This window comes from Clavelina lepadiformis, chromosome 1 (genome assembly GCF_947623445.1).
Source record: "Clavelina lepadiformis chromosome 1, kaClaLepa1.1, whole genome shotgun sequence".
NCBI classification, from domain to species: Eukaryota; Metazoa; Chordata; class Ascidiacea; order Aplousobranchia; family Clavelinidae; genus Clavelina; species Clavelina lepadiformis.
In genome coordinates, this window is record NC_135240.1 from 22108866 (window position 1) to 22135949 (window position 27084).

The window sequence follows — 27084 nt, forward strand, 5'->3', positions numbered from 1 at the left end:
TGAAATCTTAAAAATTAAAATGGCTGCCGAATTGATGAATTGCATTTGTCGTTCCCAACCATATATTAATTTAGTGAAACCTTGAGGATGTACGATAAGTTGGTATTGCGTGACAAATGTTTTTAAAACTTGCTGGCTTTAAAATCTAAACTTTCTAAAGCAACAGACGCTTCTTTCATCTATGTCTTGAAAAATGTGCTGGCACTGAAGTGACAGACGCTTCTGTCAAACGTAGAAAGTGGCTGGATAAAGGTTATAACATTTGTATTAAAAAGTCAACCAAGCAAAGTTCAATGACATAATAGAGTGTTTTATATACGTACTTACGTATAATACTTGCTTATACTTGACAAGCTGGCATAACGTTTCAAACTTGCGGTAAATCACTATAGTCTAGGATTTAATCTCACACCAGTGGTGTGCAAGCTTCAACATGGTCGTATGCATAAAACATGTGGTCCGTGAAAATCAGCAAAAAAGATGGAAATCTCCACATAACAATGAACTAGAATCAAAAGCATGTTTAGCCAAGGTGAAAATAAGAAGGAAAGTCTTATTTGTTGTTACGCATTACGGTGACTTGAATTCCTTTCCAGACGCATCATTTATTTGTGAACAAAAACTGCTGATACAAATTTAACCTACCAAAAACTTTTCTTCTTTGTGCAAACATAGCACATCACCGTTTAATCAATTTACCAAAAATGCTTTGCTTTCATAGGGCTACATTGGAGGAAGTCCTTCGATTTCCCAAATACGGTGTTTTATCGTAAACTAGCATGAATATGTTTGGCAAAACCTTTATGAACTATCTTGCGTAATGGCGCATTGACCAGGTAGTTTGTTTTGGCATGGGCATATACCAATTTCCAATGAGGTTTTCATTTTTGAAATCCATTAAACTGATAGACTTATATCTTTGTATTGGCAGCAGAATTTTCGAGAAAAAAATTATTGCCATGAACCCCTTTACCCTTCTGCGACATAGACAAAACATTTGTAAACGACTTCGGAAAGCCTAAGCTATTGTGTCCGGATGTTGCGTTGCTCGGATAGCTTTGAGTTGTGGATGAGGCAGAAGAAGACGAAGTCATTAGCACAGCTGCGGCGGCTACAGTGGAGCAGCCAGGAGTATTTCGTGTCAGCACGGAGAGTACATCGGCAAAAGGTGTAGAATTCAGCGGGCTTGGAACTGTGCTATTCCCACTGGACAGCAGCCACGAAACCGGCGAAGTACCTGCGTGCTGCTGCATCCGGCCGCTACCTACAAATAAAACAGACATATGTGGTTAACATTGTTTCTAACACAGCCTATAACCTAACTGATTGTTATAAGATACATTGTTGTTAATCTGAGGAAAGCCTGGGCAAGCAGAATGTAACTTCAGGTTATTATTTGGAACTCACAAAATGGCAACGTCAAAGTAAAATACCTTGCGCCAGTGTTTGCCCGTTAAGATATTGAGAACCGGTTTGACTTTGGTCATTCGTTATTGATTGCTTGACACGAAGAATTCCAGTCGAGGCAAGGTTGGACGGAACGTGCTGTTGCGGTTGATGTGGGATATTGTCATCGCTACTGAGCATTGCTGCCTCGCTCACTGAGTTCACTGAGTTCACTTCGTTTCGATTCGGGTTTACTTGTTTCCTGCCTAAATTATTGCAGAGATTTACGTAAATCATATGACAGACACATGAAGAGTTACAACGCTTATAAGATTATTGTAAGCAATGAATAACACTTTGTAAACTGCATTGTAAAGCAAGTTTATAAATAGTTGTCGTAACACATGAAATACACTTTGCATCATCTGCCGGCACCGGGCAATAATAATAATGAATCTTGAAGTGCCTACCTACTAAGCTAACTAGCTCATTAGCGCCGCCAAGCATTGAGTTTCGCAGAGCGCTAACATCATTGCGAGAGGAGTTCTGGCCTGAACTGTCATTCACCACAGACGAGTTGGTATCTGTTGAATCCAGATATATTTTAATTTTTTATTTAGCCACCTGATAAAGTAACAAATGGTAGACTTTGTAGCTTAGTCTTAGACCCAACATCACGGATTTGTAAAAGCAAAATTACCCAATTCTTCTATAGGACTTGAGCCGCTATTCATAGAATCACTGCTTCTAATCGCACTCATTTGTCCCGGACTGGATGGTGAACTGTCCGGTGAATTTTGCATTGCATGAGGTTGCTGCTTTGCTCTTTCCATCTTTCTCCATTTTGCTCGTCTGTTTTGAAACCAAACCTGAGAAAAAGAATAATAAAAGCAAAACTGTTCCGATGTTACCCGCGACATTTTTAAGTACCTATTTCGTACAAAACGGATGCTGCATATATAGGCTCAAAAATCCATTGTGTAAAATTTTTCAGTATCAATGGTTGTCAAAAGGGCGTGATATTATGATCTAAAGGTTTAGGACATAATTCAAAGTTTGTTATCTTATACCTGAACCCGTGCTTCGGTTAGGTCGATTTTTAAAGCCAATTCTTCCCTTGTATAAATGTCTGGATAATGCGTTTCGGCAAAGACCTTCTCCAGTTCTTTTAATTGGGAGCTGGTGAAAGTAGTCCGGATGCGTCGTTGCTTTCTCCGTTCGTGTAATCCTCCGTAACCTGGATGATGTTGATGATTCGTCTCCGAAAAGAACTTACACGGCACTGAAAAGTGGCAAAACATGTAACCAAATGTTGACTGTCGGCAAAGCATGGCCTCATGCGTCACCCAAATGCGATTTTTTTTGTCATTAAAGGTATAGGACAAGTTGAAAAAAATACAATTCGTCGAAAATATTTGAAATCATATTTCCCGTAGCAGGTGAGTTGCGCAAAAGCATGTGTTTACCAGGTTGGAAAAGGAAAACTTTTGAGCAAAAGGAATCGCATTTTAATCCGTAGTCAAATAAACGTCATCGGAAGATTTTGTTCGGCCAGCGTCGGTAAGTTGTTCAACTTCCAATCAAGAATTTTATTTTCCATTAAAGCTCTTATAGTAATGTGTTCTCAAACAAAGAGCAACTGGTGTGTAAGGTATCAAACAGGCTGCATAAAACAGGTGTAGCTGTTCAATGATATTCAAAAAGCCTTTAAATGCGCTTTCAATAAAATCGGAAAAACATTGCTGTATATATTTACACGTTTTTCTGGAAATTTAAAATCTTTTTATCGGATCATCAGCCACACGCCGCACTCGTTTCACTTTTTAACTTTATCGCTAGACTCATCTAAGTTATTTCATGACTGCGTGTGCGGCACAGCGAGATATGCCATATAAAGGCATATATCATCGTTACTTGAGGCTCTCCGACACTATTTGCGCTATTACATTAAATTACAACAATATGGTTCGGTGTAACACTGAACAGACAACATTACAAGAAATATCTTTCGTCATTAAGAGCACCACGGTATAGATTGATTTTTACAAGATGATCTACGTAGATTATCTCAGTTTACTGAGTCATGTTACAGTTTTCTTACGCGAACATGCCAGCCGTAGTAAAAATTAAATTTAGATTTAAAAGATTTCTAACATGAAGAACATTCATGAAATTTTACACATTTTTCTTAAATGTATTCCACAATGATTATACCATGGCCAAGTTTTAAAAAGAGGGAAACTTAAAACAACTTTAGTCATAGACGAGTGTCTAATTCCAAATTTCAGATAACTCAAAATAAGTGGTTTCGGCAAAAGGCTAATTAGTTATGTAATAATAATAACATCAATCCGATTAACTATAACGATTTTGGTTAACGTATAAGTAATTTGTTATGTACTTCTGCTTCGATTAACACAAGATTACAAAATTTCAAATGATGTTACAAAATTATATAGTAACATTAATCATTTGTAATATTGGCGACTTTTACCGAAATATAGATAATATTTATTTATTTTTTTCGCATGAAACGAATCTCATGAAGTAAATTTCAATCAATTTGTACGTGTAGCAGCACCTAACACGGCACAACTTAATGTCAGGCTGTTATACTCTTTTCCTCACCTGTAGAATATGGCGATGGGTCACGGATCCCATTCAAGCCGTACGCGGCACTAGACGATATTGAAGGCTGGCCAGTGCCGAAAGTCGAGTTGCGGATAGGTACGGTTGAGCCGTATGGAGACGCAAATGAACTCTGAGAGGACTGCTGTAAAAACGATCGTTACCATATTATAAGATAAACTATTTCTTAAAGATTACAAATCTATAAGTGAAATGAGTTTTGAAAATTGATATGTGAATGTTTTCGTTTTAAACGAAATGTTTGAAACACATATTTTATTTCGTAAAATTAATTTTTCTATTTTATTTTTATTATTGCTTTTGCAACTTAGAAAAATATCTATACCTGCGCATGCGCACATGAGCTAAAGTCGGCGTACGGAGCTGTTGGGTAAGCTTGGTGACTGTCATTATTTGAAACTGCGGCAACCATGCATGCTGTCGTGTCGTAGTTAGAAGTAACTCCGAGATAAGATGGATAGTCCATGGTGTAAAATAGAAAGTATACGATGGCAGATTCACCTGCTCGTTTTCACCGCTTTATTCGGTAAAATGTCAAGTATTTTGCGGGGCTTACAGGTATTTGTTGAAAAATTTCCTAAAGTTGTACACAAAATGGTGTGTTATTAATTAATTTTAATTTAAATAAGATTTTGATTGTTTTAGTTTTGTTCATTTAATAGATAAAAATTATATCGTAACCGCACTGCTGCATTGTATTTAATTTATTGTAAGTTACAGTTAAAACTATAGTTTATCTGTTTAATTAGTACGCAAATATTGTCTTCAAATATTGGATAAACTTGGTTGATTAATTTGAGCTAATTTTTGTTGGTAAAAGAATTTTTTTGCCCAGTAAATCTTTTATCAGATTAAACGAGCATTGTGTATATCTTTCTCTATTTGATTTTTTTCGCTCACGTTATTATCGAGTTAAAATTAAACTTACATAGTTAGGTTAAACTTCCTAAGTCCTGCTCTTGCACAAAACTTAATAATACACACAGAGCGCAATAATCTAATCTTGAGTTATTTTCTTGATTTCATTAGACGATCCATAAGAATAAGATAATCTGATATGAGATAGGATAACTTGCTGCGAAAACGCCGTTAAAAATAAAATCTAACCCAACTTTCCGATCATAACTGCATAATCATGAAATCCAATTTCAAGGACCAACCATGTTACGCCACCTAAATAACTTGCCTTTTTGACACTGCTGAGGCAATATCGTTAACTAACCGATATAAAGTCAATTTTCCTGTTCCCCTTTTTCTTCGAGCGGCCGCATTGGGTCTCACTGCATTGTGTTTTTCTCCAGGCGCTTCTGGCACGCGCAAGGGATAAATTGGATTAATATTACTCCCCTTGCAAGAAAAATGGCGGACGAATCGAGCATGACAGTTTTCAACCCAAAAGCTTCCGATGTTAGTGTGCATTCAATCGATCGAATTTAGCATTAACGTTTTGACAGTTATGTTATATAAAGAAGGACGGAAAGTGAAAGTTTGAAAATATTAAGCACACGTTGTTTGCGGACATCAACATATTTCTTTCCTGTTTTACGAACAAATTTTAACGTGCATCGTTGTTTAATTCCAAGTATTACGTTGTTGACGTATTACAATAAAACTATATATATGCGCGTATGTACATCGAATAGTATTACTGTAAATTTTGTAAAATTGTGATTTTCCGCTAAAATTCACGTGTTCATGTTTCGTGCAGTAAATAAATCTTGTTACTCGGAACGCGCAAATTACATTAGAATTGGTTCGGCTCGTTCCAGTCGGGAAAACCGGTCTAGGGTATATGTTGTAATTTTTTTGTCCGATTTTAGGAAAAGGAAATAATTTCGAGGACGTTCGGCTTTTAGTCACATAAGAAAGAATGTGAAACAAGGCGAGGAAAATGTAATTATTGTTTAAAACTGTTCCCTTCTGTTGAAGCCCGAGTTAATTTACACAACGCACGGCAACCGTGGACTGAGTACCAGGTGCTTTAGAATCGCATAATAGACTTTCTTCGGATTGTAATGACATTTCTAACGACTGAGACACGTCAGCGCTTTCGGTCTAACTTGGTTAACATCGACTGATTGGTTAGCACTCTGGTTTTACATCTGTATTGACGATTTAGAGTTAGGCATTGCCGTAAGATTGAAATGGGTTTTTATTTAAATAAGCTTCTTTTAGTGATTTAAGCTTTATTTAAAACATCAACAAGGCATGGTTTTTAGGATGACATAAATGACTTTTTCAAAAAGCACAACACAATCATTATTGTTATACAGTAGCCTAAACGTTATCGATAGTTTTGATCTTCTTTGTTCAATTTCCTCAAATGTTTTGTAGTTAAAATTAGGACAATTTTTCTTTGATACATTTAAAAAAAAATATTAGTTGTAACATGTGAAACTTTTTAATATTACAGGTTTAGTCGCAACGAATACAAAAATTTCACTTGTTTTTGGTGAAGCTTTTGCTTCATTGAAAGTCTATAGAAATTAACTGTTAAAACGCTGAGATCCAAAATAAAACCTGTGATGCACAATATGCACGGATTAAGCAGAAAAGTAAAACCAAATTTGCCAACATTGCTGCCATGAAAAGAATTCACACGTCAATAATACCACTTTATGTGATTAGCGTCCGCACAAAAGGAATGCCTTTGTGACCGGAAGCCTGTCCACGCCATGGTTCAATGGACACTGGTCATGGTTTGTCATGATTGCAGCACGGGTCAAACGGGTTTGTTTAGATTGATGCAGTGTGGGAAAACTAAAGGGCGTTCAAAACCAGACGGATAAAAGTCAAAATTGCTAATTGCCTTATATGATAAATTTCTCGGTTTTGCTAATAGCGAAAAAAGCGCATATAAACTATGCTCAAAAGGTTCAAAAAGTGTTATTATCTTTGACGTAGAACCCATAAAAACAGTAAGCGATTATCTTATGAGAACTAGGTATTTCGTTCCTTGGCTAAGCTTTCCAAAGGCTCATACGATCACAGGCAAAAACGTTTGGGCCCCCCGCTGTCAGCCCTGGCTGTCATTTGTTAGCGGTGGCCAAATGCCATAAAACGAGCTCAATCTGTCACCCCTTCTTCAAAGTAAATCGCTCACTTTTAACAGGATCAGTTTATGCGGTGCCTTGGCTCTAAGTATCATCTGGCCTTAGTTTAAGCCATTATTGAGTATTTGTAATAAATTCGACACCTCATGAAAGCCGCTTTGTAATAGCTGCTTGCGTATGGTGCCCATTGTATATAACGTTGATTTTCACATCGTTCAAGCGCCACCCAAATAGCCCGCTGTAAATATTTTTTTGCCCATCCACTGCGTATTCAAGATCATGGTGTGATTGAAAATTATACAAGCACGCGCAGGCCGTCTCCTCGCCACAATAAAGTCATCGAGGCAATACTAAGTCATTTTCATGGCCTGATTCGTACGAGACGGATGCATTTTTTGAATGCCGCAATCAACGGTCTGAAAATTTTGCTATGCTAGCAAATACATTTCGGTTAACAGGACGCGTTATAAGTTACAGGAAGTAGGACAGTTTAGCCAATTTCCCAGCTTTGGAAAGCTTTCCGAGGGAAAAATCATATAGTTTTGAATTAAAATTTGCATTGCATTTTAATGTCAAAATCGTGTTTGAAGCCTGGTATTATCGAACGAAAAAGTTCGTATAATGTTTGATTGCTAGCAAACCTATAAATCTGCAGAAGGCGATTGTGGTAGTATAGAAGTATGCTTTCAAATAAAAATAACTTTAAATTTTCTATCGTCATTGATTAAACGATCAATCGCCAATGATCACAGCGATTTTCCGTCACGTTAATGAATGCGATTTAGCGCGTGAATACCCTTAATCAAAAAAAGATGGAAAACTTTTGTGGCTGAAAATGACCCAAGTTTTCCGTCTAATGTGGTCCTTTGACAAATATTTAGCTAAAGTTTAATAAATTATTGCAAAGTGCATGAGCATTGTGTTTGCATTGAACAAATATAGGCTAACAATGTTATTTGATAAACGCGCGCAGCAAGTGGCGATTGTGGAGTATGCTGCCAAGTGCAAAAATAAGAAAACATCTGTGGCCTATCGCAGCCATTTGTTTTTTGTGCTATTTCTATAAGTGTTATAAGTTTTCTTTGTCTGCATCGGTTATGGTGAGGACTCCTTGTCACATTCCCGCTTTTTTTATCAATAATTGTAAAGCGATAATCAATACTGAAATGGATGAGCACACGAAATCGTTTCCTCACATGACGGCAACGGGAAAAATTTATTTGTACACTTATGGATGATTAATTAGCCAGCAATGAAATCACGGAAAGAACAGAAGAACACTAGATTGCCATAAGATATTACGTATGAAGCTGGCATGCAGGCAAACTAGTTCGGTGTGTGCATGCATGGTCATAATATGATCACAGTCTATCCTTATTTCATATAACAATATACACTAATCACAAACGACGCAAAAACAATCTATAAGGAATATTACTGTAATTCTAAAAACATTTTAACTGGCTGTTACCACGAAATACCAGTTGGTGTATTTGATAAAACCTCTGAAACTTACTTTAAAGCCTACAGCATGGAAGCAATGTTCTTTTGACATAAAGTAAAACGTGACATACGGGCTAAGTACGTTAGAGCAAATCTTAAGGGGTTAGCATGGCCTTGGTGACGTAAACGCATTTGTTATTGTCGATTTACATGCAATTAGTTTAATTACTTTTGCCAGGGCGTCAAGTCCAAGGTGGCAAGTGTACCATAATATATTGCTCTGAAGAGCGTTTTTCGGTCAAAACAATTTTGAGTTATTTTTAGACTCAGCCACCTCGCAGTCCTATCGTTTTTCGTGTTGGACGTCCTGTGAGCCTTGCTAAGGTCGAGCGTAGAAAAACCATTAGACAAATTAGTTTGGTTCGACTTATTGTCATAGCGTCCGTCAAGGATGAAGCGATCCCAAGGGAGCAAGATCTTATTGGATTAATGGGTGCTATGATTTCGCCCTTTTGAGCCATTAAACTGGGAATTGTAGATAAGGCCAATTAAAAAAATACGGGAATAAATAATGCACCCGCCAAAAGTGCCCGTGCTTGATCGAACGATGTCTCGCATCGACAATTTGTCGGAAAATGACGGTAATTTATTCGATAAAGTCACGTGACATTACAAAAACAACCAATACCAGGGTCAGGACATTTCACCTGCTGCTGCGCAATTAGCCTTACATAGGAACCTACTCGTGCACTTTTCTTAGAAAAACGTTATTTAGTAAAACAACCAAAATATTTTTAAAACGGATAACAAATTAAGTATAGATAAACAATAAACACTTTCCTGAAGATTAGTCACTTCAGTTATGGGTAATTTATATGTTAATTAGTAATTAATTTGACTAGTGTACACGCTGCTGGTGAGAGATTAATTGCCAATGTTTGAAACATTTTTATAGCTTTGTCAATACACAATAAATATGATGGCTTCATTCGTTGTTTTAATTGCAGCAGATTGGTACAGCAAAACTAAACCAACTTTATCCAAGTTATATTATTCCTTTCAAATTTTTAGATATGAGTTTTTTTTCAATAGCACCGCCAGCACAAATATTATACATTGTCATAAAAGTTTGTGCTGGATATAAGTGGCGGAATAAATTTTCGCAGCAAGACAAAGACATGAATCAAGAAAATGCAAATAATAGAAATCTTTACTATACTGTATATAGAGTAGAATAGAATAAATAACAAAACATACAACACTTACAAAACATCTCGTTCATAGGTTTTAGGCAATGGGATGTTGGGTAGCATACGAAATTAGCTTATACGAATTTTGAGGGTTCAGTAGTTCAGGACATTTTTTGCGTCCTCCTAACAATTGGATTTTTGTCACACCGAGTCCGAGACAAAGTGCAAAATGATGCGGATTTCCATCATAAAGTTGCAATAAGACTAGCGCGTCTTCCCCGTTTTTATGATACTTGAGTCGTCCCAAAGCGTCCAATGTAAATAAAAGTTCGTCGTTTTCCCGAATTCGTTTTATTTCGTTCGAAAATTCCCAATCTCCTACAGGAAGACCCATGACATGGCATGAAACTCTGGTACACGGTAATGCATTTGAAGTGTTAAGATCGCTCTTTTTGTCATCAAAGGAACTGACCGCCACGTAAAGAAGACTTCTTCTCCGATCAGCTTCAGCCACCTTAACTCGAATGCAATCGCCAACTTCAATCGGTTGTTCCAGAACTGCCATACCGTCTTCAAGCGAACGACAAAGCTCGGTGTATTCAGCCATACTTTGGTATCCGTAAAAATCACAGCTCAGCTGCACCAACTTCCCTTTCTCCTTATCATGAAATGATAACGGAAACCACGAGGTACATGTCGTCATAACTGGTCTATTCCGACTCATTGCCATGTGATCGGGACTGCTGCAATTTCGGACGTTACGTTTTGAATAGCCTGGGAGTTTCTTACACCGTTCGTTGCCGTTGTCGGTTGTGTTTATACTTCTCTTGTTAAGCAATTTTCTTGCATTAGATGTTGGGGCAGTTTTCGCTGGCTCTGGCAGATACAAGGTAACTTGAGTAGCCTTTTTACATTGAGATTGTAAATATAAATCTTGTTCAACAGGTTTTAAGTGTACATTGTGACCATCATCTAGGTTTTCTTCTTGAAATTTGCGTGGTATGGAGAGCAGTCCTTCTTTTATATTTCTGTGGTGTTTGAGACTCTTAGGTGTTTGTCTTTGCGATGGTTTTACTTCATCCTCACTTTCGTTGGAACGCCAAATCACTTTTTTGAAAAGTTTTTCTTTATCGTACTTAGAGTTTGTTGTCTTGCTGCTAGGTTTTTGGCAATTGTATTTTTTCCTGTGCACATTTTTTTGACGAACTCCTTCTAGCTTTTTTTTATTTCTGTTTACCACCTCTGCCAGTGTGGACAATTGCCCCTGTTCAATTAAATTTTCATGTTTTTCGTTCAACGTCGTTGCAATTACGACACTGCGCGGAACACATACCCACCCACTTATTGTGGTGAAACGATGTTTTAAGCCGGACGGGATAGGCTGCCAGATTCTATCGCTTCTACGGGAGCTCTCACTGTCATCTGCAGAAAGAACTTCGAAGAAATTCATTCGACTTGTTGGCCGCGGCGTATTTCTCCATTGCTTTCGTTCGGTTGAATCAACTACCACCATATCTTTTATCTACTATATTATTGACCAGAAGCAAAGTCCTAAGACTAACTTTTTATGCTTTATGAGAATACTTAGTAAATCTACAATTGAAAATTATAGTGAATTATAAAATAAATGGCTACTAAAAAGATAAAAAGAATAACAAAAATAAACCGTAGCATTTACTAAAGGAAAACCTTAGCGGAACAAACAACTCAACTGCCTCTTGTAATTGATAACTCTGTTGTTTAGGATAGTAAAAGTGCAACAAAGCGCTGAATGACGCTCTTTGCTGTACTTTCATTTAATTAGCTGGGTATCGTACGCTTCAGTGAGGTTGCTATTGTTACTGGTGCTTTGTAAATGATAGAAGTCTCTACGCTTGGCTCCAACGCCATCGAGTGATTCGTGTTAAACAGCATAGTTATATGAAAGTGGACATTAGGCCTGCACTTAATACTAAGTTCTGTTATAACTAAAACTTCTTAATAGTTTCGCTCACAACTCTGATGACATGACGAGTAAATTATAAACAACTAAAAAAATGTATTGTTGAGCACACAAACTTAGTAGCCTATTGACCTTGCGAACGAAGAGTTTTGTAGTCAAAACTTCCTTAGAGATTAAACTCGTGAGTGAGCCCAAAACACAAAGTGTTTTATTCCAGGTTGAATTGACACATGGCAAATATATCGTAATCTACGTCTCTGTTTATGTTAAACATTCCTTCATATCCAGCTGGTTCGCCAGGCTTAATTTGAATATGAATGCCCATTTGAGTATGACTAGCAACAGGAGCTGGGTGTCCTGGAAACCAAAAGACAAAGTTGGATTGTTGCCCATTTGCCAACATCACATTTCTGTTCTGTAATACAAAAATATCTTTACAAAATTGCACGAAAATGATGAAATAAGTTTTGAAAATTATCTTGCAAAATTTCCGTTTGCCATACTTGAAAATTGGAATTCAGCCAAATTCGCATGTAGCCTTTGTGTTTGTTTTCAATGTCGATCATGAACATTTTCTTCGTATAACCAAGCAATGCCTCGTAAACCTTGCGAGAGGTAACTTCAGCTAATAGCCTACTGCTCCATGATATGCACACAATGCTGCTGCCTGATCGTAAGTCACTTTGACTCCAGCTCGCTTCGGAAGCCAGTAACACACTTTGTCAACCACTACACCTTCGCGACATTTCAGTTCATCTAAATTGTAGTGTTTTATATGTCGAAAATATTCAGTAAATGTATATGGGTTATTATATAAATCTAGTTTAATCTTATCTAAACTACCCTATTAGTATGTATACTTTATAGGAAAGTTTTATTCCAAATGGATTGAGCTTACAAAAGGGTCTGGTAACAATTAGTGGCAGTATAGGCTTACCTTTAATATCTTGTAAATCCGCTTCAATCATCGATTTAACCCTTTGGTAATCGGTAGCACCCGTTAAACCTGGCGGACCAGGTATTCCCTGTTGCAAAACAGAATTAGGCCTATACTGTATTAGTAAATTTTCGATTAAGTTATAATCTCCATAGGCTACGTCATAGCTTATATGTTTCACTTACTGGGGCGCCTTGAGGTCCACGCTTTCCCTGTAAAGTCGCTCTCTCATCGCAGTTAGTTGTGCTTGATTCGGAAGTTGAGGATTCAAAAGCCTCGTTTACTGGTTTACAAATTAGGTACTGATCGGCTGGATCACTGATGCCGTAACCAATCAATAGCAGTAAGATGTAAAACACAGATTTCATGACTAAACTGCACCAAATAATAAACATCTTGCGCCTATATTAAGACAAAAATCAGAAAATGTAAGTTCAATGTGCACACTGCACAGTTCGCAGACCAACGCATGACATCCGAGATTAGCTAAGCAACAATCGCTCTTCTTAAAAAGTGTTCATTTTTTCTCCTGGATGAGGTGTTTTACTCTTAAAGGTTTTTCTTTTGGCAACTAAGTTTGTTTATTTTTCACCACCAAATCTCTAATATGCGGCGTTTCAAAGAGATGAAATGGCGAAATGCGAGTTTGAAAATAACTGCTTGATTCTGTAAGAGTTTTCCGAAAAACACTTCCCGTATGAGAAGGGTGCTCCAAAGAAGACAAGATTTTAATAAAATGGTGCTTTCATTAGGCTGTATTGTAAACTTGTGGTTCTAATGTACTTTAAACTTGCTTGAAAGCATAACACAATAGGCCTTAGCCTATACCTACTCTGCATTGATGCAAATGAGCAATAGCCTACTTGCCGCTGTAAATTTTATCGAACTCTGGCACTAAACTTTTTTAAGTGCTAAACTGCATCTAACACCATGCCTAATCGGGGACTAATTAACACATTTGCTTCCGTAAAAATTTAACCTTGGTTACAGCCTTGACACAGCTAAGTTGAACCTCATTGTATATTTGTTGTTTATATAGAGAAATCCTGCGAAGGGTGATACCAGTCAAAAATCATCCACTATTAAGGTTAGGAAAGCCCACCGGTTTCTTCCTAAAACTCAGTGTTCTTTTTGTATAATTAGGTCACCGTTATAGGATACAGTTCATAGGCCAATACAACTGCATCCCATGTGGAGATAATACCGGTAAAATAATAACCTATACCTCAGTTACTAAATGAAGTGCCTTACAATTAAGTGCAGCTGAATAATATATATTTTTAGGTGATCAAGTTAGTCTTTCAAGACGCTTATATTTGTCAGTCTGTTCCATTGCATGTTGTCAATAGATCTAATGTGTCCATAGCGTACTGCGTTAGACTTGTTTTATTATTGCTATTGAATTATTTGTCATGCTTTATAACCTTACAATAACAATTAGTTACATATTCTGATTAACTAGCACACCAAAAGAAAAAACTTAATTGGAATTTTTGTAACGTTTGCTTTTCAACAATCGACTCGAGATATAGTGGAGCGGTTAGGACGCTGGACTTGCAATAATTCGTAATCGTATTATCGCTTAGTGGCGCTCGTGGTTAATTCCATGCAGCGGTATGCACTGATGTTTTTTGAGAGTTTTCGTTCAGCCTTCATTTAAGGTAGGATGTTATAGCGATGACTTGGTATTCGGTATAACTTAGGTTAATATAACGAATAATAATGACCTGGCAGTTAATGCATTTTATCGTTTGTATGTACATTTCATTTAATTTGAATAAGAGATTTGTGAATTTTATCATTAGATGAAATAATTAAAGATAAAATGTCTTTTTTTCTCGGATGTATTATGTCGGTACCGGAGTGCATTGTGTTACCATTGTGTTACAACCCTAAAGCGAAACGTTTAGGATTGTAGTTTGATTATAATCTATAGACCTGGTCGAAAAGGCTTTTGGTAAGCGAGTGCGATTTCTGCTTGCATGATCTAAGTTATATTTGCTGTGGTCGTTACATTTCGTGTACTTTTTCTACCTTTTTATATAAATTAGTTATTTTAATTTATAAAAGAAAACCTACAATTTGTACCACTTTTTTTGTAGTGCCTGGTGCTATAGACAAGCGACACAAAGGTTTTGATACCTTACAACACACAATTAGTGAAAGATCAATCAACGCGAATCCCAGCAGACCTAACTCTGTACATTTGCAAATTTAAGAACAAACTTTTCTTCCATTCTACGCAGCATGACATTTTGAGGTTTACTCCTCCTAGCCTACTCTGAACCTACATCAAAGATCCAGTTGAAGTGATTTCACAAAAAGTGAATAACAATAGCCTATATAATATAATAATAATAATATTCTTGAATTTGGGGTCACAGTTCAGCCTTCTCTGTATGTGATATGACATGGCATGCAATGTATCTAATTGGATTTCATCACATCCAGTCGCCTTGCCTGCAGGAATCTGCAAACTTGTTAGGATATTGTATGATATCGGAATATTTATTCTCAAGTTTTGCACGACTAATGATTCTATAATACCAGCTGATAGTTTGAAGGTGTCCGAACTTCTCAGAGTTGTAAGATGCAGTCAAGTAACCAGGTGGTGATCTGCTGGTAGTTCTATACCCACTGCTGCTATAGTATCATATTGTTACACGCACTAGTTCATGCATGTGCAAAACAACACCGGACAAAGATAACTGATTAGCATTTCTTCATGTAATTCCATATAATGTATACGTATAATATGATAATGACAATGCCTGCAACATTACACAAGTAACACGCATGCTTTTGTATAATTGAGTTTATGTTGTAGGTGGCCTACATGTTTTTAGTTAGGTCGGTTTCTTACACCGTTTTTTTTAATTGTGTATAAAACCAATCAGAATCCATTATTTTTATATGTAGCACCCTACTGCATCTATGCATTACATGACAGCGTGTTTATATGAATGACCTTAAAAAATATTAAATTTCCACATCAAAAAACAATTAATTGTATTTTATTTTAAAATTAAACTTTACAGCATTTATATTTAGTAATTACACAATGTACAAATCAGCATACAAATCACAACATATCTAAGAATAGACAAATTTATATCTATAATAATAGCGTGGTATTTAATTAGAATTATTTTACCAATAACTAAAATCCGATTACAAACATGAAATAAAATTCATATAGACTTGAAGTCGCAAAAAATTAGTTGTTCGCGCTTTCATCTTGCTGGTCTTCGCTTTCAACAATTCTCTTCAAATCTTCGTTTGTCATGTCAAATATATTTTTGTCAAGCTTCTTGTGTTCAGTGTATTCCACCTTGACGTAGTCTAGCATCCACTTTGATGCTTTTGTGGTGTCCCTGTCCTTGTGCTTATCAGAATAGTAAACAATTCTTGCTATGCCTGTAAATAGTTTTTTGTAAGCTGGAGAGGTACCTATCAATGTCCAGGCAAAAATAGCTATAATTTAACGTAAACGCCGATTCTTCAAATAATTTTATGATACAATAAACGGTTCTAAGATGCAATATACAGGAGCGTAAAAGTTGGCCACATGTGCATTTTCTTCATACATCTTTAAACAATGCGATGTATGAAGGGTATGAACCCCGGCAGCTTGCAAAGATGAATGAAAAAGGTTTCTATGTGCCTTATGATTTGATGTATAGACGATAATGTTACCTGATTGTATTAGAAGCTTTGTGCATTCGTTGCAAGGAAACAATGTGACGTAGACAGTGCAGCCTCTCACAGAATTCCCATATAACTATTCACAATAGCGTTCAACTCGGCGTGGCAGACTGAAATATAAATGTATAAGTATGACATTTAAGTTATATGTAAATGGTGATTAATGATACGAAAGTGTATAACATATAACTTCTTTCAGAAAATAACGAAGCTCTGCCACTGCTCTCTATAAAAATATAGCAAAGCGCTCGGCATCTAAACTTCAAGAAAATTTATATTTTCTAACTTATACTAATGGATATGTGATGTGCTTTACAGTATAATTTCACGTATACGAATGAAGGTGTTTAGTCTCAACCGAATGATTTTTTTCTGGAAAGTTTTTCGTTTCTTATTGAAACAAAGCACAACTCGAAAATATTATATAAACTACTTTTAGTTTGTAATGACTTATTTAAAAGTGAAAAATGAATAAATCAAGAGTAGATTCATCATCGAACTTCCAACTAATCTAAGTAGTCTAAAGTTTTTATGCTACAATCCGTTGTAGACGAACCCAAGCGCCACTAAGCCTGTTTTATACAGGGGGATTTGAGCGTGTAACTAGAAGTCTTGCATTTATGTCAAAAACTTCTGTTGCTACAGAAACAACGAGACATGTTTATGATTTTATCCTATATACTAGTAACTATAGCATTATGGAATGCAAACTGCTCAAGACAGAAAAAATGGAAGAAAGTAATGGTTGTCCGATGGCTTGAAAGAACGAACTTCGCCTAAAGGTACAGTTAATATGCAATTAATAAGCTTATATCTAAACGTGTTTCGCCTTGAATCTTTTCGGGCATGAAAAAATATTATACAGCACGTATGAACTAATTTTTTCAAATAACCACGTTTTATAACTATATCGATACGACGTTAAAACCTATAAAATGCAAAAATTTCTTGCAGGACTGCCCGAAGCCCTTTACAGTATACTTCAAGGCTTAATTTCTTTGCCAAGCTTTCATGGTAGCATTTTGTGTGTGTGTGCCTGTGTGTGGGTGGGTCTAAGACGATTTCCCTGACATGTCATAACGGCACAGCGTTTGCTAGTACATTGTCGGGGGGAAGCATGTGTGGATTATATTTACAGCCAGAGGTGAGCAGTTGATATTTTGAAAGTACCGTCGGTAACGGTACCGGTACTTGGGAAAAAAATTTACCCACAATTCTGGTATTCGGTACTATTTTAAAAAAGTAGTTCGGTACGTTGTGGGTATTCGGTACCGGTACTTTTTGCGTAAAAGATGCTGTTGGAAATGCAATTATGCTTGTCGCTATTTTACCCTCGGTAAAGGTTACTTCAGGTTAAAACATATGTGACGTTGCTCGCTTGGAATTTTACTTGACAGCATTTCTAGATCAAAAAAGATCAACAGATGTTAAAATTAGTATTAAGGATTAACTAACGTGTATTTTTGAAAAGATAGTTGTTAAAATTTCTAAATAATCACGTGAAAAGTACCGAGTACCGGGAAGGACTGAAATTTCTTAAAAAATGTAATTCGGTACAGAGATTCGGTACTTTTTTCAAAAGTACCGACGGTAACGGGAACGGTACAGAAAAAGTACAGTAATTCGGTGTTATAGCATCGGTACAGTAATTCGGTGCTATAGTATTGGTACAGTAATTCGGTGCTATAGTATTGGTGAAGTAATTCGGTGTTATAGTATCGGTACAGTAATTCGGTGCTATAGTATAGGTACAGTAATTCGGTGCTATATAGTCTAGTACCGCGGTACTGCCCACCTATATTTACAGCATACTGTATTACAACTGAAGGGGAAGTTATTTTTTAAAAAAGTCATGGAATGATTTAACATATAGGAACAATGTTGTGTAATGGTTGTTACCATTGGACCAAACCAATAATGCCCAACGAACGTCCGCTTGGATCAGAATCAGAATTGAATTGCTCGGATCAGAGCAATCAGAATCATAAAAATGGTAGACACAACTGAATCTGGTAACGATTTTTGCCGCTCGTAAATACCGTAAAAATTCTTATCTTTGAGCCATCTATATTCAACTTTTCGACGTTTGCTGCATTGGCACTCATCGCATCCACAACCGCATTCACAACAGCATTCATGGGCAGCTTTCCCCCAGGGAAAGCGATCGTCTTTACAACCATCCGGCAATCCGTTGTATCCCATACCTATAACTCTCTTGTCTTTATTTACGATGCATGCACCTACCTGCAATAGTCAAGCTGGTATTTTGAGAGAAAATGATGTTATACACGCTATACTGGGCAGCATATTTGCTGTCAATATAGTATAGGTTAAATCGTGTTATTGCTCGCAAATTAACTTTTTTGGCATTTCGGTATAAATTTTACTTCATTTTAAATCTAGGATTTAAAGACGGAAAAGTCTATATATAAATATGTGGAATAGGCCTACTTGAGTGCTTGGATCTTTGCTTCTCTGTGACGAAAGAATTGCCAGGGACATAAAATAATCATCCCAAGATATGACATTTTTTCGATGTTTGGTTGGTCTTCGACAATAAATTTGTTTTTAATCATTTGGGTCGAAAGTTGTTACTCATCACAAGGGAGAACTTTAACGTTTTAACTCTTACCCTAGTAGTGATGCATCAGTGTTCGAACTCATAGGACCTCGACTGTGTAAAAAGAGAAAATAATGTAAATTTGTTTGTTTTAATTACACTTCTCATCGCATTTTTGCCTATAGCAGTATATACACTAAAGATATAGCCCTAATTCTTTTAGACGAGCTGAACACTTTGAAAAAAATATCTTACGGAACAGCATCCTCTTGGTAGGTGTTAGGGTTACTGTATTCCGCCATTTGGTCGGTGTACGATACTTTGCTAGAATAGTTATAGCCTATATAAACATAAAATTAATCTTCAGCAAATTTGACCTGCTGTAAAATAGATGTTATAGGTTACTATATCTGAGAAATGACAAACATTAAAACCAAATACGTTTATAGAGTACGTTTCTGATCGAAAAATGGTTTACGTATAGGCCTATGTTTATCCATAATTCCATCACTTGGTATGGTATAATAATCTTTATCATCGGACTGAGGAAAGTCTTTGCACGACTTAAAGCCGACGATGATTCCTCAAGGCTCAAGCCCCGGTTACCAAGTTCCGATTGTCACGCATTTTTTGTTTTGATTTTTTTGATAGTATTGCTGGAATTTAGAACTGTCCACGAGGTCCACTGGGCAGGAACAAGCGTCCTTAATGCCCTACCCAAGGACAGTGCGTCGAACGCTCTACTAGTTTATATCAATTTGCTATCCGTTTATCACACGGTGCACTGATTGACCCGTAATTAATTTTTGACTGCAGTCAATTTTCAGAAAAAATATGTAAAATAGTTGGGTAAAAGGAGTTTGGAAACTTAACGGAGATTGAAAAAAAAGTGTCATCCCATGTATGGGGTAGCCTAATTAGCTTCACCCGCAAGGAAGTAGGCCTATATAGGAGAAGCAAGTTAGTCGTAATTTTATGTCGGTTAGACTGACTACTTACAAATTGAAAAAGAGTTGGCTATACTTTTCATAAATTTGGTTTTTTTTGCTGTGGAACAAATTCCAAATCTAACCGCAGCCTTTCTGCTATTTCGAAGTAAATATGCTCTTTGTAGATTCTCAGTAAGACTGTCGAAAATTTGTAGGCCACAACGAATTGAATTATTTGAAGCAGCTGTATAACGCCAAAAACGGAAAATGACTGGCAAAAGGGCGTTATCGCAAAAGCGAAACCTTTTTTCACTGGTTACCTCAGCACAAATGAAACGAAAGTAATACCCAATAACGTATTGTCTCTAACGCTATAATTATACAATTCTTCAATTTAAAATTTCAACAACAGCAGCATAACGTATCCTTTTTTTATTTTAAATGACGGTGCATGCACATACGGGGTATGTATTAATAATTAACTAATATATGACATTTGCTTAACTTTTGAAGGCTGTAATACGTAAAACAATGTTTCATTTATTGTAGGCCTAATACAGGTAATCTAAGGTATGATATACCCAAATAATAACAGTGAAAAAAGCTATACTTAATCGGTGCCATGTTAGTTATATCGACAAATGGTTCAAGACACAAAAAACGCAAGCTATTGTTACATATTTTGGAAAAACAACGATGGCTTTTGACCGAAAAAATACATTTAACAAGTGTTTGAACATTTATTACTTATTTACTCCAGGTCACATTACCAGAGTTAAACGCATTGTTCGTCATGTCTACTAAAAACAGCGAGAAGCAACTACAATAGCAGCACAACGTTTAGAATTTGCGTTGCTAGGGTCCAGCTACACGTAATAATTAACCAATACCATATTGGCTTATAATATGATGATAACATTCAAGGTCATCAATAATGTGCTCATATTATATACAGTATTTTATAAGACAAAACTGTTGAAGAAATTTCGACAACTTTCTGGTATAGCCTACAGCAGGGGTCGGGAACCTTTTTGACGAAGGAGCCATGAAAGCCACATATTGTTAATTTTATTTCCGTTAGAGCCATATAATATTTTTCAACACTTAATGCAACTAACGTGTGCATTTTTAAGCAAAACCAACTATTTTAGACAAAGGTAAATGTCTGAATTTACTCTTTAATAACATGCTAATTACTGTTAATGCGATTTCTGATGCTGCATGGTACAGAAATTACAAAACTACAAATAACAGAAAAGTATTATTCGTAACAATTGTGCTAAAAAATGCCAGCTTAGATTTATCTGCGAGCCAGATGCCGTCATCAAAAGAGCCATATCTGGCTCGCGAGCCATAGGTTCCCGACCTCTGGCCTACAGTAAATGCTTTTAAAATACGGAAAGAACTGGGTATTTTTTCTTCTCTCTAAAACATTTATTACTCTGGTCACGTAGTTATTTCTCGACTACAATCAAAAGTGTAAGCAGAATTGCAGTATTGACCGTAACGTTTTCATAATACAGTAAATATACTGTTTATAATTACGTAAAAACTAAACTCTCCAATTTCTTTGCGTGAAACTGTTGAAAACAAATATCTAAAAACAAATACTAAAGCTTTTATTAGTGTCATCAAGGAGATAAGGATACACACAGAACGATGGCAGTATGTTTATAAAAGGCGATTAAAACATGTCATTGATGGCGCTATGCATACGCGAGTCGATTGTAACCAGCATCCATTGTGCCTGGTTACAAACCCTCATTTCTCTACAATACACCTTTATTAGTTCATAACAAAGGCTAGATTGTTTTAAGCAGCAAAATATGTACGGTACGATGTTCATCATGGCCATGCAATATCTTATTAAATGATTGTTAATCGATCACAAAAGTAAAGGTGTCAGGATTTTTGTGAACTTCGGATGTTTATGCTGTCAAAGTCGATGACCACTTGAGAATTTTTTGGTATGTGCTGCTTGTACGTAACGTTCGCAAGGTCAAGTAGTCTGCGTGAGGCTTTCATTGTATCCTTGTCCTTGTGCTTGTCAGAGTAATAAATTACCTCCTTGATGCCTGAAACATGACACACATTAAATGAGGTCATATGCAGTATGCATTAGGGATGTGCCTAGACAACAATTATTCGGATTTGCCAATTTGGTAAGCCATATAACTGCAAATTAATTACGTACCTGACTGCACAATAAGTTTTGCACATTCATTGCAAGGAAACAATGCAACATATATTGAGCATCCTTTTACAGAAGAAGAATTTTTATTCATTATGGCATTCATTTCAGCATGACAAACTGTAAAAGATAACATATGGTGGTTTTCTATGGAAAAACTTGTTCACTAATAATTTCCGAAAGTATTGAGTATAGCAAAGGAGTACGATCCTTCAGACCAAATATTCTATAATTAAAGCCTTCTATTATAATTTAACTAATTAATGTTAAATTGTTCTTTTCAACTAATAGAAATAATACATTTGCCTTCCCTGTAATATACATGAACTGGGCAATGGTTTTCTTAATCTTCCTGATAACTCCTGATTGAGGTTGGGAATATTATTATTTTAAAACATTCTCATAAAGCCAAAAAATTAGTTTCTTTCCTATGAACTACAAATACATTAGAGGTGGGATTGCTTGGATGGTCATTGTTAGATAATTCAAAATTCAAATCTTGTTTCAACATACTCTGTGACCAGGTGACCCACAAAAACATCAACTAAAACTATGGTTCAATGTTTGTATTTGACAACTGTCCTTGTACTATGGCACTGTTTTTGCTCATATTAAATTGGTAGATAAACAAAATGAAAATTATACAGGTCCATTGCAGTTTTCAAATACATAGTTATACATAAATCTATCTCTGCTAAAAAAATAGCAGTATACATGATGGTTATTTTAAAAACTAGAAATGACATTTAGGAACTAATTCCATTTTTACCGTAAGGATATTTAGTTTCAAGCCATTCATCAGCCTCTCGCTTCCATGGAAGCTCATCATCACTACAACGATTTGGCATACCATTGTATCCAATTCCAACAATCTTCTTTTCATCATTAACAATGCAAGCACCAACCTGGCATACATAAAATATTAGCCTACTTTAAAATGTAGCATAGGGGACTGAAATTCTGCCACACATAGAAATGTACATTGTACTTTAATATAGATTAGGCTAATTAGCTAGCCAAGAATTAGTTTTCCTGAATCCAAAATTTTGAACTCTTGTTTAAAAATTCAATATTAAAATCAAATAACTGAAGTTCAAAATAGAATTGTTCTAGCTCATCATTAAAGAGAAACCTTTCTCTAAAAACCGCTATAGGGTTAAGAGGACTTTCACTTTGTGGGTCACCATTTCTAAATGAAAAATCAATTGAGGCTTATGCTTTGATTAATGACAAGATTAAATCGTACCAAAAATACAATGTCCATGTTACACTCGCTAAGTCCACTAGTAGTCTAGTCATATTCACGAGAATCCACCAAACAGCTTTGTGTTTGATTTGTTTTCAAAGTTAAAATTTAAAGACATTGATGGTTGAAGTACATTATAGAGCAAAAATGGCTTGGGTGTTGTTATACGAAACTGTACTGTATAAATAAAAGCATTATTTCTAACTTAATCAAATTGGAACGGCTTATTTATAACACAATGCTGTTAAATTCAAAATGATTAAAAAATCATAACAATTGATTCTGCGATATGACTTAAAGAACTGGATATTTATCCATATTACATGATTTGTGCAGAAAACGATGGCGTTGACTGCTCCTGTTAATTAAAGCATAATTTGCTTATAAAAAGGAAACTGGTTAAAAAAATTAGGAAAACATTCAAAAACTGGATCTGAGTTTTATATGAATTCGTTTCCGAGTTTTGGTTTTACTATAATATATATCGGTAAACATATATACCTTATATATGGGCTTATTCACTCTTTCACTACAGGATCTATGTTTTATTTGGACGGCTTGGTGGCAGAGCGATTAGAGCGTTGAGTTCGCAATGATGCAACCTTTGTTCGACATGCATTAGTGCCGCCATTGTAATGTCCTTGATAAAGGCATTAACGATGCTTGTTCCTGTTCAGTGGTCCAGGTAAACAGTTCCAAACAATTAATATATTATAAAGAATAAAGACATGTGTGCTGGCTAATCGGAACCTACAAGCAGTGTGGAATCATCACCAATTTTTAGTCAGGCAAAGACTTTCCTCAGTTCGAGGACAACAATTCTGACATCATACCACTCCCATTTGAGCGGTATGTTCTCTATGAGTATTGCGCTCAAAGAGCAGATAGCAAACAAGCACAAATTCAGAGTCACTGCAAACCTTATGTCAGGGAAGCTTAAGTTCAATCAAAATGTCAATTTAAGCTATTTGGATTTAGTTGAAGGTAGAGTTAGATTAGACTGAAAATTTAGGTTACTAGCCTATAGTATAACATTTAAGTTAGGTTAGCAAGAAACTATGAAAAATTGCTTTGAACGTACGATTTTTTCCAATGAAATAGTGACAACCAAGTTTAATGAAAAGATATGTAAATTGTCCGTAACTAGTCTAACACAAATGGTAACCTTGGTATAGTATTACACCAATCCGCCCATGGGCATAATTTGTTGTGAGACTGCGGTACTCTTTTAGGCAGGTTTAATAGGAGTCCTAGATATAATCTTATGCAACTCAGTTATCAATTGTTAATAAAATTTAAGGTTTATTAAGTGAGTATATGTATATAAATTTCATATGGGTGCAATTCTATAGGAACAAGCACAAACACTTTTAAAGAACACCTGTGTACTTGGATCCTTGCTTCTTTGTGCTGACAAAAATGCAACAGACATAAAATAGTCTTGCCAGTCTAGGTAATCTGTCCGTTTGGTGTTTAGATTCCTAAAATATGAATTAGTTTTTTAATATTTTATAAAATTTTTGAAATAAGGTAATTATCTCTCCATCCAGTTTACCTTTTTTTGCAGGTGTTGGAAGATTTTTCATCAGTAAGTGTTTGTGTTATATCTTCAACATTATTTTGCTCCATTTCGTGTACTCTAACACAATACTGAACTGGTAAGTTTAGTCAGAGGGTTTTCATAAAAATTAAAAAGTTTTACACTAACTGTAAACAAAGAACATAATGGAAAAAATATTGCACTGTTTATTTTTTGCAATTAACTTTGTAGAACGAAAGTTATGATGCTAACTGTTGTAGTTATAGCACAATAAAACACATGCTCATGGACAATTAAGGAGCAGGAAAAGTGGCAAAGTCCAAGGGCTTGAAACATACAAGATAGCAATAATAAAAATGTGATCTAAGATGGTAAGTAAGCATTGCCACCAAACCCACAAAATAGTTCCTAATTTTAGCAAATTTAAAACCAAAATGACACAAACAACTACACTATTGGAAGATGTAGAGAACATGTTCCCAATCCAATAATTTCATTTTATGGAAAGAAAATACTGAGCCTATTAACTCGTGCATTAAGTGAACTATAAGATGTGTTTTGTCAAAAGTGGTTGTAGTTTTAGGCATCATCACTCACAAAAATTCGGAGCCAAATAACCGTGGTTCAAACTGTTTAAAAAGTATGGAAAATAACGCTGGATAAGACCACATGTATCATGGGTTTGTAATAGTGATATGCAGCAAGGAAGATTGTGAACCCGAATATCATGTAGGTTGACATGTATCATGTAGTCTTGCTTGTAACATGGTGTAATAGTTAAACAAATTGCTTTGTTTCAAAAATTAATGTTTAAAAAGCGATTAAAAAAGAAAAATTGTTTGGAAAATGATCTTCTTTGTAAATACTGCTGAAATTATTTTAGCTTCGCTGAGAAACTAGATCATCATTTTTTATACAGTCAGTAAATTTGTAAGTGATATTGGGTCTAGTGCAGAACCAAATGACGTCACGAGCTGGGGCCCAGTGTACAAATGTATCCTGTGGACCCAGATAGCAGAGTTTCGAAAGAGCACACGGAGATTATTTTTATAAAATGGCATTGTACACGCTGGAATTTTACTTCTGAACACCTTAGATCTTAGCGAAAACCACCATATTGTGCAGACGGGCTGTGGACGTGGTTGTGCACTAGACGCGTAATATTGTATTCGGGTTCGCCATTCTTAGTATTCGCCTGAATCTTCCACAAAAATGATATTTGGCGAATCTATTCGGCTTTCCGTTCGTATTGACCCATCCCTACTTCGTAAGGGCTATAGTAAAACTAAATACTGAACTGTAATATTTTTCAATTTTTATGGCGCCAATGAGGAAGCCTCCAGGCACACAAGTTTGGAAACCGCTGGATTAAAAAATTAATACATATTATACAGCAGCAGGTAAGCTGTAAAATCCATAGTACATAGCGGTAGTGCTAATCAGCTAAATGTAAATTCTCTTAACACCCTGGTTTATGAGGTCACCGTCCATACGCGCCTTTCGTTTAAATTAAAACGTCACCATAGTCTAATATGTCTGTGGCGCGTCAAAGTGACAGCGTCTGAAAGTTCATGACCTAGGTTGGAAGTCAGTACATGTGACATGTGACCAATTTCCTATTGTCCTCTATTTGCGGTTGTAGTGGAAACTGCAAGGAGAAAAAAGCAGTTCCAATAATGTACTTTGATTGTTTACAAACGGTACAGGCTGCGCAAAATATGACAAACGAAACAATAAAAAACTGATACACCGGTAGCCGAAATCGAACGCGCGTGAAAACATTTGAGTGCGGTTTTCTTTAAACATCCATTTGTTGTGCGCTTAAGATATTCTCTGTCACTGTAATCAATCCTTGTCAATTCGTATATTTATCTCGGCTGTTAATTTTCATGTTTTTAACGTTAGTGAATACGTCCTCTACATCTTCCAATAAGTGTAGCTGTTTGTGATATTATGGTTTTAAATTCGTTAAACTTGGGACCTATTTTATGGGTTTGTTGGCCATGCTAACTTATAGCATTTTGTAGCACAATTTTATTATTGCTATTTTGCATGTTTTAAGCCCTTAGGCTTTGTCACTTTTTTCTGCCTGTTAATTGTCTGTGAGCATGTGTTTTATTGTGCTATAACTACAGCAGTTAACGTCATAACTTTCGCTCTGCACAGTTAATGACAAAAAATAAACATAACAATACAAATACACATAACCTTAAAAAAAGGAATGGAGAAAATGCGCTTTGTTGGTGTCCTTGATGTAAGATGAAGATGGTCGCAAAATTTACCTGTCTGTGATGTTTACCAAAATGCTGCAGT

The 27084-nt window shown here is 35.9% G+C and overlaps 5 protein-coding genes across 7 annotated transcripts; all 5 read right to left on the reverse strand.

Moving 5' to 3' along the window:
* Positions 1–258: 258 nt before the first annotated feature.
* LOC143457785 (uncharacterized) lies at positions 259–4501 on the reverse strand. The gene is made up of 7 exons (XM_076955266.1): positions 4361–4501; positions 4015–4159; positions 2457–2668; positions 2087–2255; positions 1857–1970; positions 1434–1652; positions 259–1264 (listed from the first exon to the last, which is right to left on the reverse strand). Exons 1-7 carry the CDS (start codon positions 4499–4501, stop codon positions 912–914), a joined length of 1353 nt encoding a protein of 450 aa, XP_076811381.1. The 3' UTR covers positions 259–911.
* Positions 4502–8309: 3808 nt separating this feature from the next.
* Positions 8310–11308, reverse strand: LOC143457555 (uncharacterized). Its single transcript, XM_076955249.1, has one exon. The coding sequence runs from the start codon at positions 11232–11234 to the stop codon at positions 9819–9821; it is 1416 nt and encodes a 471-aa protein (XP_076811364.1). The 5' UTR covers positions 11235–11308; the 3' UTR covers positions 8310–9818.
* Positions 11309–11861: 553 nt separating this feature from the next.
* LOC143465634 (uncharacterized) lies at positions 11862–12996 on the reverse strand. Of its 2 annotated transcripts, none has more exons than XM_076964039.1 (4): positions 12786–12996; positions 12601–12688; positions 12167–12398; positions 11862–12078 (listed from the first exon to the last, which is right to left on the reverse strand). In XM_076964039.1, exons 1-3 carry the CDS (start codon positions 12993–12995, stop codon positions 12289–12291), a joined length of 408 nt encoding a protein of 135 aa, XP_076820154.1. In that variant the 5' UTR covers position 12996; the 3' UTR covers positions 11862–12078; positions 12167–12288. The 2 variants fall into 2 exon arrangements, with proteins under 2 accessions (XP_076820154.1, XP_076820146.1); XM_076964031.1 differs by having other exon boundaries at positions 12167–12419.
* A 2602-nt stretch (positions 12997–15598) lies between these two features.
* On the reverse strand, positions 15599–19254 carry LOC143459940 (putative deoxycytidylate deaminase). Its single transcript, XM_076957264.1, has 6 exons — positions 19121–19254; positions 18938–18979; positions 18757–18853; positions 18345–18549; positions 16297–16415; positions 15599–16017 (listed from the first exon to the last, which is right to left on the reverse strand). The coding sequence occupies exons 1-5, from the start codon at positions 19165–19167 to the stop codon at positions 16363–16365; spliced, it is 444 nt and encodes a 147-aa protein (XP_076813379.1). The 5' UTR covers positions 19168–19254; the 3' UTR covers positions 15599–16017; positions 16297–16362.
* Positions 19255–20211: 957 nt separating this feature from the next.
* LOC143463613 (deoxycytidylate deaminase-like) lies at positions 20212–24954 on the reverse strand. 2 transcript variants are annotated; one of them, XR_013118374.1, is made up of 6 exons: positions 24787–24954; positions 24613–24712; positions 22755–22890; positions 21989–22105; positions 21168–21869; positions 20212–20801 (listed from the first exon to the last, which is right to left on the reverse strand). XR_013118374.1 is itself a non-coding variant. In XM_076962101.1 (5 exons), the coding sequence occupies exons 1-5, from the start codon at positions 24858–24860 to the stop codon at positions 21697–21699; spliced, it is 600 nt and encodes a 199-aa protein (XP_076818216.1). In that variant the 5' UTR covers positions 24861–24954; the 3' UTR covers positions 20212–21696. The 2 variants fall into 2 exon arrangements, 1 of the variants encoding a protein (XP_076818216.1); XM_076962101.1 differs by having other exon boundaries at positions 20212–21869.
* Between the last annotated feature and the right edge of the window lie 2130 nt (positions 24955–27084).

Bases quoted from the DNA above. Each gene is read 5' to 3' on its own strand.
- LOC143457785 (XM_076955266.1), bottom strand. From the start codon at position 4,501: ATGGACTATCCATCTTATCTCGGAGTTACTTCTAACTACGACACGACA. The intron at 4,160-4,360 runs GTATAGATATTT...TCGTTTTTACAG, and splicing joins GCTCATGTGCGCATGCGCAG to CAGTCCTCTCAGAGTTCATT. The intron at 1,265-1,433 runs GTATTTTACTTT...TTTTATTTGTAG, and splicing joins CGGGCAAACACTGGCGCAAG to GTAGCGGCCGGATGCAGCAG.
- LOC143457555 (XM_076955249.1), bottom strand. From the start codon at position 11,234: ATGGTGGTAGTTGATTCAACCGAACGAAAGCAATGGAGAAATACGCCG.
- LOC143465634 (XM_076964031.1), bottom strand. From the start codon at position 12,995: ATGTTTATTATTTGGTGCAGTTTAGTCATGAAATCTGTGTTTTACATC. The intron at 12,689-12,785 runs GTAAGTGAAACA...GTTTTGCAACAG, and splicing joins GTGGACCTCAAGGCGCCCCA to GGAATACCTGGTCCGCCAGG. The intron at 12,420-12,600 runs GTAAGCCTATAC...ACTACAATTTAG, and splicing joins GGATTTACAAGATATTAAAG to ATGAACTGAAATGTCGCGAA.
- LOC143459940 (XM_076957264.1), bottom strand. From the start codon at position 19,167: ATGGCGGAATACAGTAACCCTAACACCTACCAAGAGGATGCTGTTCC. The intron at 18,980-19,120 runs GTAAGATATTTT...CTTTTTACACAG, and splicing joins TACCAAGAGGATGCTGTTCC to TCGAGGTCCTATGAGTTCGA. The intron at 16,416-18,344 runs GTATTTACGAGC...TTTATATTTCAG, and splicing joins CAAAGATAAGAATTTTTACG to TCTGCCACGCCGAGTTGAAC.
- LOC143463613 (XM_076962101.1), bottom strand. From the start codon at position 24,860: ATGGAGCAAAATAATGTTGAAGATATAACACAAACACTTACTGATGAA. The intron at 22,106-22,754 runs GTAAAAATGGAA...TATCTTTTACAG, and splicing joins TGAAACTAAATATCCTTACG to TTTGTCATGCTGAAATGAAT. The intron at 21,870-21,988 runs GTACGTAATTAA...GTCATGTTTCAG, and splicing joins AAAACTTATTGTGCAGTCAG to GCATCAAGGAGGTAATTTAT.